This window comes from Durotheca rogersii, assembly GCF_024521655.1.
Source record: "Durotheca rogersii strain YMJ 92031201 chromosome Unknown GGS23scaffold_18, whole genome shotgun sequence".
Classification (NCBI taxonomy): domain Eukaryota; kingdom Fungi; phylum Ascomycota; class Sordariomycetes; order Xylariales; family Xylariaceae; genus Durotheca; species Durotheca rogersii.
In genome coordinates, this window is record NW_026251249.1 from 535,483 (window position 1) to 546,128 (window position 10,646).

Consider the following 10,646-nt stretch of genomic DNA (forward strand, 5'->3'; position numbering starts at 1 on the left):
CCCATATTGGGGGCCTTGGCCGTTTTAAAGAATGCACTATATCACGTAGAATGGAAGCTACGTAGGCGAGAGCGCGCGCGAGGAGCTATCTCACGAGCAACGAGCAACGGGAAGAGTAGCAAAGGAAGAAAAGGTCTTGTTCTATCTAAGAACTAAAACTAAAGGAATGGAAGCAACGGGAGCGTATATATAGGAGCTCCTGTTGCTGAGGTAAGCAACGAAGAGGCGCAACCTCTACGTGACACACTAACAGAGGAAAGTTCCAAAGAAGCGCTCTCTGTGTGGGTGCAATCCTCCTTTTACAGACAAGCTTTTGATATTGTGGTAGGGATGATTAGGCGCGGGGGGGCGTGTTCTCGCCCTTAGTCGGCGACGGGTCAATCTCGGAGGGCTGTGTCGTTGGATGCTTCTTGGGCGTTCCGTCACTCCCCTTTAAGCCCGACGGGCGACGTGCAAGGTTCGTCGCGGCGCCAAGCGTTGCAGGACCGACGCCGACGATACCGGCTGGCTTCTAACCTGCCGTAGTATCTTTCGACGGCTCGAGGTCGGGCCGCTCGCTAGGAGAAGCGGTAGGCCCAAGCCCCTCAAGCCACTGTTGTACATTGCTGTCATCGTATGGATCGACCTCTATAGCGCCGTAGTCCGAGCCGTCGTCGCCATCGTCGTCTAAGAGCTCCGGCGGATCGGCAGCGCCGGCCAGAGATGCAACGACGATGAGAGACCATTGCAAGTCGACCATATCTTTCATCTTCTCCGCATCCTCCTTACTGTCCAGCCTAACGACGAGGTGTAGGTTGGCCTCCGTGTAGTCGGAGTGCCGCAGGAAGTGGAAGGAGAGGTCGTAGTGCCGGAATATATCCGGTACATCGACTCCGGCGAGGAGGGAGGGAGGTACGTCAGCCGGGCCAAGGTGGTTGGTCTCTAGGAACTTGTGTGCATTTGAAGTCCTCGAGATCATGGTTGGACGTTAGATGCAGCCACGATTCTTCCATCTTTCGACTGGGCGCCGGGGCTACCGTGCCAGGTGGCTAGCCCGTCCAGCATCCTCCGCCCTTCGCTATTCCCTAGATTAATTCCCCCGCCTCGCAGCAGTTGGCTTCGTTTCGGCATCTATCGAAATTGAAGGGTAACTATGTGCTGGGACTCCGCTAGCGTGATAACGAGGCATTTGACTGCCTAGAGCCCCATACCCTACCAGGCATGTAGTTGCCTGTTGGCGGCCAGCATGTTCCAGGCGCAGTCCGACGAGCCGATTTTCTGTGAAAGGAGTTGCACCCGCAGGCGGTCACCAAATAAGCGCGCAGAAGGCATCAAGGTAGCGAGACGATTTTTGTTCTTTACGGTTGAATTGAAGGCGAATGGGATATGTGACAGGCCTCCGGGTTTGCTGTACCGGTAAAGAGACAAGCATTCTTCTCCTGGTCACGGCACTGTTTTATAATTAGCACACCATATTAGCACACTTATCGAGTATAAATAATGAACATACCATTTCGGCATCGGCTTCGTTACGAGTAGCTGACTCTTCCCGCGGACGCTTCTGTGTTGTTGCTGCGGTTCCGGACAAGGTCTTGGCGCGTTTGCTACTGCGAGAGAATGCGACCTTGGATGGGAGAATCGCAGTATATGTTTCTGGAGAGAACGTCGAAAGAGCTACCCTCCTTTTATTAACTATGGGGTAAGAAGGAAATACAAATTAACTTACATTCTTCGACCAGATCGGGTGCAAGTTGTAGCGCGATACCGGCACAGTAGTCAGGGTAGGTCGGATGGCGGCCAGAGCTTTGCCATTTGCCTGAGGATGTCGGTCGGCATGGCAAAAATGACAGCGAGATTGGGGGCTTGTTGCGTAAGATGTGGACGCCTACATTTACGACTTGCGTATGTAGGCTTATAAGGGCTGGTTCAATTGCTACGTGACGAGGCTGAAAACCGCCAATTGGTTATACCAGTCACCACTCGGAAAATATCTCGCAGCTGCTGGGCGAGCTCCAGGCGGATCCGGGCTTCCTCGGCAGGTGGAATCACGTCGTCGGTCGTCTCCCTCACGGGGGGGTTTCGTCGTAAGAAATCTCTCGAGTGCATCTAGTTATTGGGGCAGGGCAGTCGGCCAGAACGAGGCCGCCAGTTGCTGTATACCTTTGACGCTGATCGGCATCATGCTGGTGTTGCGGCGGATGACAGAGAGGGAGAGAGATAAGAGAGAGAGAGAGAGAGAGAGAGAGAGAGAGAGAGAGAGAGTGAGAGTGTGTGTGTGTGTGTGTGTGTGTGTGTGTGTGTTGGTGTTGAGAGACGGGTAGGCCGAACTGTTGTTGTGGAAAAAGTATTGGCGAGTACAGAAGCCCATGTATATATGAGGGAAAAACCTGCCCTAGAAATCGTTATTTCCTTTTGGTATGTAGATAGCGGCTTCCGTAGGCGAGAGGCGATTTTGCTTTCCTACGTCATTTTGGTGGGTCCTCGTGGCTTGCGCCTGCTACAAGAACCTGGTCGTCTGATTGGTTTGAGAGTGGATCTGATTGGCCAGAAAGCAGCTACCCCGACCCCGGTACCTGCATTCCGCCAAGGGATTTGGGGGCTTCGTGGATCATCCACATGTTCTTTTCTAGGGACAGACCGAAATTCTCTATTATAACAAAATGCTTGATTCCTAAGTGCTCCTCTGGCCCCCGACTACTAGCCGAGCTCAGAATTCCCTTCTTGATTAAAATCTCGGAAATCGACTGGCTCAAAATGTGTATCGGCAAAGAGAAAAGGTCAAGGTTCAAGATAACTATACCTACTACGCGGGGTGGTTTTTCTCGATCTTGGGGACTTACGAGAAACGCGCGGTGTCGAGAGGAAAGGGAAAGAGGAAGGCTTAATCTACTACTAGTAGTATATAGGTAAGTGGGTAATCGATTTATCGAATACTACTCAAGGTGGTATTTTCCGATTCAAGAACTTATGTCAAAAGACGCGGAATAGCGAAAGGAAAGGGGAAGAAGAAGGCTTGGTCTATTGCTGCTGGTGTATAGGCAAGTAGGTGGTCGAGCCATCAAAGGACGTGACGATCAACTCGTTCTGACGGCCAGTTTGAGGAGTTCTTGAGGTTGGATGTGACACGGGAATTATCCGATCCAGAAGGCCAGAAAATCGGCTGTGCGCAACCCTCTGGCAATCGGCATGCGCGATGGCAGCAAGGACTACCCTTCGTAATTAAAGGCAGGGGGTATGGAATTGTATTAACACGGCTAGATAATATTTGACAGCAATGGCACATATATAATCTCTCCCCAGAAAGGTGCCCACGGGGGCTGCTCGAGAGGCCAGGGGTAGCGTCATCCGCGCTCATAGTAACGCCTCCAGTATCTCTCTAGCCCTTTCAAACCGAAGTCTCCCCCTATACCCCTAGGTGATAGGGTACCACATCCATAATCGGAGGGCTTAGAGTGCTCGGTTTAAGATTAGGGGAAGCAGGTATAGGGGCCGTCGTAGCGTTCCCACCCGGGACGGTCTAGTAGGGTTGAAAGGTATATTCGGGGACGCTGCTCATTTTGATAGGTTCTGCCTCCCGTTTTACCACAGGATCAGAGAATCTAACTAACTTCCCTTTATCCTTAGGGATCGATTACGAAGTTATAACGATTCGCCTAGGTTAGAGGGCGATATTTTCAGCTGTTTGATCTACTAAGTGTTTCCCGCCTACCAGTCGTTTATCCTCTTGTCCATCGTCAACACCCCGTAAGCCGTGAGCACCGGGTCTCGAATTAGCCGGCGCATCGTCTCCCGCTGCAGACACACGCTGACGTCAAAGTCCCCCGTGTCCGCGACGTCCATGACCTGAACGAGGCCGTCCATGCGCGGCATGACGCCCTGAACGTACCTAGCCAGGCGCCGCTGCGGGTCCCCGACACCGCCGCCAACGAAGTCGACCTCGTACGCGCGCGCGCGCACCCACGACGTGACCAGCGTGTGCCGCGAGCCGAGGAACGCCTGCCACAGGCGCTGCGGGCTGGCCTCGTGCGCCGCGTCGTGGAGATGCGCAGCGACCGCCGCGGGCGTGAACAGCGCGGTCGTCGCTCGGATGCGCCCCGCGACGGCGCCCAGCGTCGCCGCGCACACCGCCGCCCCCGTCTCGGCCACGTACGCTAGCAGGATCGGCGACCCGACGAAGGACGCCGGCAGCGCCGGCGCGACGCGCCCGCGTAGCCCCAGCGTCACGTCCAGGTACACGGCCTCCCCGACGTCTGCGAGTTGTCGCGCCCGGTTGATCAGGATCCATACGTGCGCGAGTACGGCGTCGAGGCGCGAGATGGGCTCCGCGGCCAGGGGCTCTGGAAGACTCGCTTCGGCGGCCCGCTTCATGCTCGCGATCGCTGCCGCCGTGAACCGGATTTGAACGTGTTCCACGGGGGCACCCATGTCCCACGTCGGCCACGGCGGGAAGGTCGACGGGGTGAGCTCCTGGCGGGCCAGCTCGTCGGCCGGGGGCTTCGTCGCCGCTGTTGTTGCCGCCGCCCAGCTAGGATATCCGGGCGCGTCTTCGGCCCACCAGTCGTACCGATGCATAGGCAAGGCCCTAGCTTTAGCGACTTTCTCCGGATCGGGCACAGCCGCCGGCGCTGTCAGATTGGCGTGCTGGTCGAGCTGCGAAGGATCGAAGAGGGACGGTAAGCCGACGCCTTCGTCGAGCCGAGGCGAAGGGGGTTGGTGTTCCGCGAAAAGGAGTCGTGACCGCGCCGCCCAGGAATGGGCGAAGTGCATGAGGCACACCGCGTCGGACAAACAGTGGGCGAGGTTGATGCTCACCGCAAACCCGCCGCACTTGAACACCGTCAATTGGACGGCGACGCCCGGCCGCCCTTCGTACTCTGCCAGGTCGGCGAAAGCGAGCTTCGTCGCGGGCAGCAGGTCCTCCTGGGGGAAGTCCGTCGCGCGCCAGATCTGCTTCGCCGCGAGACGCTCCGCCCGGCTCGGCGCGACGGCGCTCAGCTCTCGGGCGTGTTCCGCGAGCACCAGCTCGACGCCGGGGTCCCCGGCCGCGCCGTACACGACAACGGGCCGGCCTACGTGCCGTGGGTTCGCGTCGCCGGCGGCCAGCTCCGCGGTCGCCCACCGGAGCTGCCCCGCGTAGTGGGGGTAGTCGTCGAGGGTCTGCCGTAGCGCCTCCTCGAGCCGTGAGAACACGGCCGGGTCGCGCGCGTCGGCCCCCGGCGCCGCGTCGTACAGCCAGATCGCGCCGCAGGTCGCGAAGCGCGCGACGGAGGCATCGAGGATGGACAGTTTGGTGGTCGTTGGCTGGTCTGCGGCTCTGGTCGGGAATACCCGCCGCGTGTGCCTCACACGGCACGGGGACTCGCCCATGGCGTTGGGCTCCTATGTATGAGCCTCGGGTGTAGGTATGCTACGATCTTCTCCTGTTGATGGATCCCTGAGGGTCGTTGCGCTTCATTTTTGGCCATAGATTTCGATGCGTGACGTGTGGCCAGGTATACTTCGTTGCTACAAACCGACACTCTACCGGTACCTAAATTGTCTGCCGTAAAGGTCAAATATTCGCTCAGTAAATGAGTTTCCTTTGCAAGTTATTTCAGCCTAACTATGAGCCCAATCTCCGTATGACTCTTACAGGGCGCAGCGCAACGACGCCCACTCAGTTTCTAGTGACCCCACAGATATCGCTTTGTAAGGTATCGCCAGGTGCGATCGTGGAGCCCCTGGATTCCATTACATCACTGTCCATATCCTCGCGAGCCTACACAGGTTAACACGGTGCTCGTTATTCCACAGAGCGCCGTTTGCGGCGGCTATGCCATAAATTCCCCCTACCGACGTTTAATAGACGCTTTCTGCCGCGTCACCCAATTTATCCAGTTGCGTGTCTCCGGAAGCATGTTTTCGACGGCCCGGATGCTCAAACTACCCACATCGAGTTCCTAGCCACTGTTGTAATAGAATTCGCGTAGCTAGACTTCAGTGCTGCAACTATGTCAAGGTAAGCAGGTGTTCACTACCCTGTGCCTTGTGGTCAGCGGCTGACTGGCCTTCCCTTTGTTAAGCAGGTGGTAACGCAGGGCGACGAAGAAACCGAGTTCTCGATCCAGATGCCCTTTCAAAGCAGAATCTATAATTGCCTTTCCACCTGTGCGCAGGCCCTACCTGACTACGCTTTTCGAGAGAAAGACGGACGAGAGTGTTGTAGTCGATTGGTGTAGTACGGTTAAAAGGAGCCTCGTACAAATTACAATGCACAAGACAATGCAGGATAATATGTGGTAAGACGTAATCTGAGGTCTCCCCACGACCGAATCTGCGTACCACCCCGAAACACTAGGAGATGCCAACGCAACGTGGAAGCCCCCTACCGACAAGGTGCTGACCAAAATGGAAATCCGGAGCCGAGTTGATTGGACGCGTTTCCATCTTGGCGAGTCTGGGACACCGCCCCCAAACGCCTCCCGCTCGTGCCCCAGCGGCCCGAAGATGGATGGATCATGACAGCGGCGCGTAAGCAGTGCATACGTACCCGTGCAGCTAACAACGCAGAAGTGCGAAAAACGGGAAGATTGCCGGCCCCTAGAATGCATTTGTTTATGTTGTTAGTATAAGCGTAAGCCTCTGCTGGTTGGTTGAGTAATGGAGATGTTGAGCTGTTCTCGTAAGCCTGAGCGACCTGTCTCTGGGGGACTCTGCGCGCCAGGTTTCTTAATTGTTCTCCAACTACAGCACCGGATCCACCCCCTGCGGCCTGCCCTAGGCCTGCTGCAAGAGAGCATCTAGAGGAATACGAGGAGGGGAGGTAGAGGGCAGTGATTATTATTGCGAATTGCAATTCAACGTGGCTCCGTAATATAGTTAAACATGGTATGCGCGTGTAGGCTGATAGATAGAGCGAATCGTGCACCGAAAGCCACGCGGAAACATAATCGGTAGAGATATACTGTATGCGAAATGCGTAGCAATCCTGGCCGTGTTGTCACGAACTCGGTCTGCATCGCGATTAAATCCAGTTCGACAAATCCCAAATTCGTATCAATCCCTTGCCTCCCTTTCGTAGGTACAATAGGTGCATGTAGCAATAACCCATATTTAGCCATCCACTGGCGCGAGCTACCAAAGTAGGGAGCTGCCAACCCAGCCAGCCATTCCCAGGCTACTTCGCGATTCTTCTTATCCCATCCTATTTCTATAAATATTAGAGCGTTGCGATTGGGCTAGTGTCGTCGTACCCGAAACTACTGATCCTCGACCCTGCTTACGCCGAGCCGTTGGTTCCGCAGCGCCCGTGATGGGCGGGATAGCCGCTGCTAGCGGTCGCCGGTCGCACTGCCGTCGATCCGTCAGGGCATGAGGCGATCGTCGCCGGGTTGCGCGCTTGATGGCTGTTAGACGCTGCTCGGGATCGCTCGGCTGCGCGCGTACTCCAGTTTCCACCCCGAAAACCTGGATAGCCGCATCCGAGAGAGGCAAATGTAGCGAGAGAGAAACTGTAAGTAGGTAGCGTTCAGGCTAGACAAACGAAACTCGCCCGCCAAGACGTCGAATGTCGATCCGGTGCCGTCTTACCCGCGCGCAGGATGCGCAGGACCCGGGCGATCTCAAGATGCGATGGAATCAAACAACACAACGCGCACACCCTGGAGAACCCTGACCCACGCGTGTTTACAGGCCGTACGTAGGAGCAACTGTGATTGGGATCCCTCAATAGTTCCGTCGGCGGTTCCAGCAGCTGCCACATTTGGGGGTTGCGCACAGGAGCCCCGTGGAGCTTCCAGATCGTGATCGACCCTCGGTAGGGCTTCGAATTTCGTCCGGCGGCGTCACCGCAGCTATTTTTTCGCCCAACTCCTGATTCAGCTGTGAGCTCTAGCGAGTTGGGAATCGCGTTTCACATCTCAATTCGGGGTGCGTACACTCGATACCACAGGAAAATGCGGCCGCTTGTGTTGCCGAGTTGGGAATATAGGCTTACATGGCTTCCCCTACTTGATGCGAGACAGGCTATCGAAATCGAATTGGTGTTGACAGCGTGGTGGGAATGGCACGGGAGAAGAGGATAGAAAATATTATGTCTAGGATTATTTTCCTTACCACGTGGAAAATGGCCGGTCGTGCGATTGGCACCCCTTCATTTTGTAGCCTACTTACGGAGTGGCATGTCTACTACGTAGGTAGCGCGCTGTAATGTCTGTGGACGTCGTCCGATTTAACCGGCAGCGGGGGTTCGTGAGCTGTGGAAATCGCATCGCCAGAGACGCTATCGGCACACATTAGGTGCTGGCACCATCAACCAACAGTAGCATTGATGGAAGACTACAACACCCCCTTTCGGATTTTATGCGTGTGTTGCAGATAACCGGTGATCTTCTCGTCTCAGCGTAGCAACTGAGCGTTCCGCCACTACTGGATGACATTGCCGCCTAGGCATGGCGATCAGAAGGCGACTTCACCCACAATGCCGGATTTCGCACGCAAATGAGAAGAGGTTCAACATCACAGCGCCAAGGCCGACAGGATGGCTGGCCGTTCTTTTCTTCGTCTTTCTTGGCGTCCCACCTAATTTTTGGCTATAGGGAGCGTGGGGTACCACCTCTTACGCTGGGAAACACCACGAATCGCCCACGACGACTTGTGTGGAGGGAGCCGATTTGGACCCCTCACTAATAATGGTAGTAGGTGTTTGATCGTCGAGGGGCCGGTCAATGCAGGATAGGCAACTATCACATCACACTGGTTGGCGAACTTCGGGTTAGGCCAAGATCGACGCCATCCCCGGTCTAGAAGACCAAGCAGGGGTTGGTTTTGCCAGGGAACCTGAAACCCTAGCGGAGCTCGAGTCGGATCATGGCCCCGACTAAGCTTTGCTTGCGAATCCTCGGGAGCCGTCCCTGCTAAAGGCGCGTGCTCTTCCTGTCTTGAGGATGGAGCTTCTTCACCCCCGTCTCTGGCCTCTCGAACGAAACGTCTCCAGGTTTTCTCTGTTTTTGTTTGGCAAGCCGAACTTAAGACTGTAGATGTGAGTCTCCACGAGGACAGCATCTCACCGGTTTTTTTTTTTTCGCTTCTCGTCTTCACTTCTCCTAGGACCTGGTGTTCTTGTTCTCTTTAATACTACCATTCCACGATGGCTGGCCTCTTGGATGGTTTGGGCGACGTTTTGGGGGACGTCGGTAGTGGGCTTCTCGGCGACAGTAACGATAATGGTAATGGGGAAACGCAGGCGACAACATCGGCGGAAAACGCCAGACAGACGCGTGTGGGAACGACGACGGAGGAACCTGCTCCTACTACGGCTTCAAGCGGCCGTCCGAATTCGAGGCCTCAGCCAAACACTTCAGCGGATGACAACGCAAACCAATCGCCAACCACAACATCAGCGCGAGCGGCATCATCGAGCCCTCTCGCGACAAGCCCAACGTCCGCTGCCCAACCGCAGCCCGCTACGACAGATGCGCCGAACACGAACACACCGCCCCCTCAGACTACTACCGTCGCGCCCAGCTCGAGCTCTGTTGAGAGTCCAAGTGCTGAAACGCCGAGTGCATCGCCGGAAACCTCGGAGACCACAGAAAAGGTGCCAGAGACCACAGCCAAACCTGAGCCAAGCACGACGTCCTCACCGACGACGTTCTTGCCCACGATATCCTTATCCTCAACGTTGTTGACCACAACGTCGCTAACCCCGACGTCGCAGGTGAGCGCTTCGCCCGCTGTCCCGACGACCCTAGCGACGTCTGTCGTAGCCTCGAACCCCATCGAGAGCACTCCAGTTCCGGCGCTCGACGTGCCGAGCGAGCTACCCATCGTCTCGTCGACGTCGTCGCTTCTCGCCACGCAGCTCCTCCAAGAAGGGGCTACTGCCACGGAGAGCCCCAGCGTTGGTCTCAGTACACAGCCGCCGGGGCCGGAGAGCGGGATGATTGGGAGCCTGCCGGTGGCGGCCGTAGCCGGCATCGCCGGCGGCGTGGGCGGGTTAGCCATCATCCTCGTGGTTCTCCTGACGCTTCGGCGCGTGTGGCGGAGGAGGCGCAATGGCAACGAGGAAGCCCTGTCTCGGCTCGATTCGTACGATTCCGGTCGGCCGATGTCGATCGTGTCGACCGAGAAGTCCGTCCGCTGGAACCGGGGCCTTTCCGAGTTCCACAAGCCTACAGACAACAGCTACAGGGCGTACCGGATGTAATATGCGAGGAGCACCTGAAGAAGGGGACAAGGAGAGACTTTGTCTTGTAGCGGGGCCAAATTGGCATTGCATATAGGCGTTGACTAGGCATATATTACAGCGATCTCTCATTTTATCACGGCGCGATGCGTCGTATCACTGGCTCTTTCAGCCCAGAAACTTAGATAGGATGAAAACAGTCTAGTCGTTACTCTAGTATATTACCCGCTCCTGTATTATAAACATTCCCCGCCTCACCAATTGCCCGTCGAGGTCGCGCCGCCTCGGGTCGATGCACGGGCGGCCACGAGCATCAGGCCTACGATAAAATAGCGTAGCTATGCAAATAGCACGATCCGGCAGCATATAATAGGAGCAACCTTGTGCGCTATCGTTGCTATCATCCATTCTTCTTTCTCGATCGTGTTATTGTGTCTGTCTGAGAAAAGGTAGCCCATGAGGTGCCGTGTCATATTGCACCTTCGTCTCCGCCGACCATCCC

The 10,646-nt window shown here is 56.1% G+C and overlaps 4 protein-coding genes across 4 annotated transcripts; 1 reads left to right on the forward strand and 3 right to left on the reverse strand.

Moving 5' to 3' along the window:
• Positions 1-954: 954 nt before the first annotated feature.
• On the reverse strand, positions 955-2,085 carry GGS23DRAFT_606298 (uncharacterized protein; the record flags this gene model as incomplete). The annotated part of the gene is made up of 5 exons (XM_051519886.1): positions 955-1,096; positions 1,196-1,335; positions 1,490-1,653; positions 1,706-1,795; positions 1,917-2,085. 5 exons carry the CDS (start codon positions 2,083-2,085, stop codon positions 955-957), a joined length of 705 nt encoding a protein of 234 aa, XP_051370138.1.
• A 1,404-nt stretch (positions 2,086-3,489) lies between these two features.
• On the reverse strand, positions 3,490-5,552 carry GGS23DRAFT_576776 (transferase family protein). The gene has a single exon (XM_051516874.1). It carries the CDS (start codon positions 5,344-5,346, stop codon positions 3,685-3,687), a length of 1,662 nt encoding a protein of 553 aa, XP_051370139.1. The 5' UTR covers positions 5,347-5,552; the 3' UTR covers positions 3,490-3,684.
• A 2,503-nt stretch (positions 5,553-8,055) lies between these two features.
• Positions 8,056-9,094, reverse strand: GGS23DRAFT_576787 (uncharacterized protein). Its single transcript, XM_051516875.1, has one exon. The coding sequence runs from the start codon at positions 9,019-9,021 to the stop codon at positions 8,539-8,541; it is 483 nt and encodes a 160-aa protein (XP_051370140.1). The 5' UTR covers positions 9,022-9,094; the 3' UTR covers positions 8,056-8,538.
• On the forward strand, positions 8,877-10,382 carry GGS23DRAFT_150610 (uncharacterized protein). Its single transcript, XM_051511359.1, has one exon. The coding sequence runs from the start codon at positions 9,107-9,109 to the stop codon at positions 10,163-10,165; it is 1,059 nt and encodes a 352-aa protein (XP_051370141.1). The 5' UTR covers positions 8,877-9,106; the 3' UTR covers positions 10,166-10,382.
• Positions 10,383-10,646: the final 264 nt, after the last annotated feature.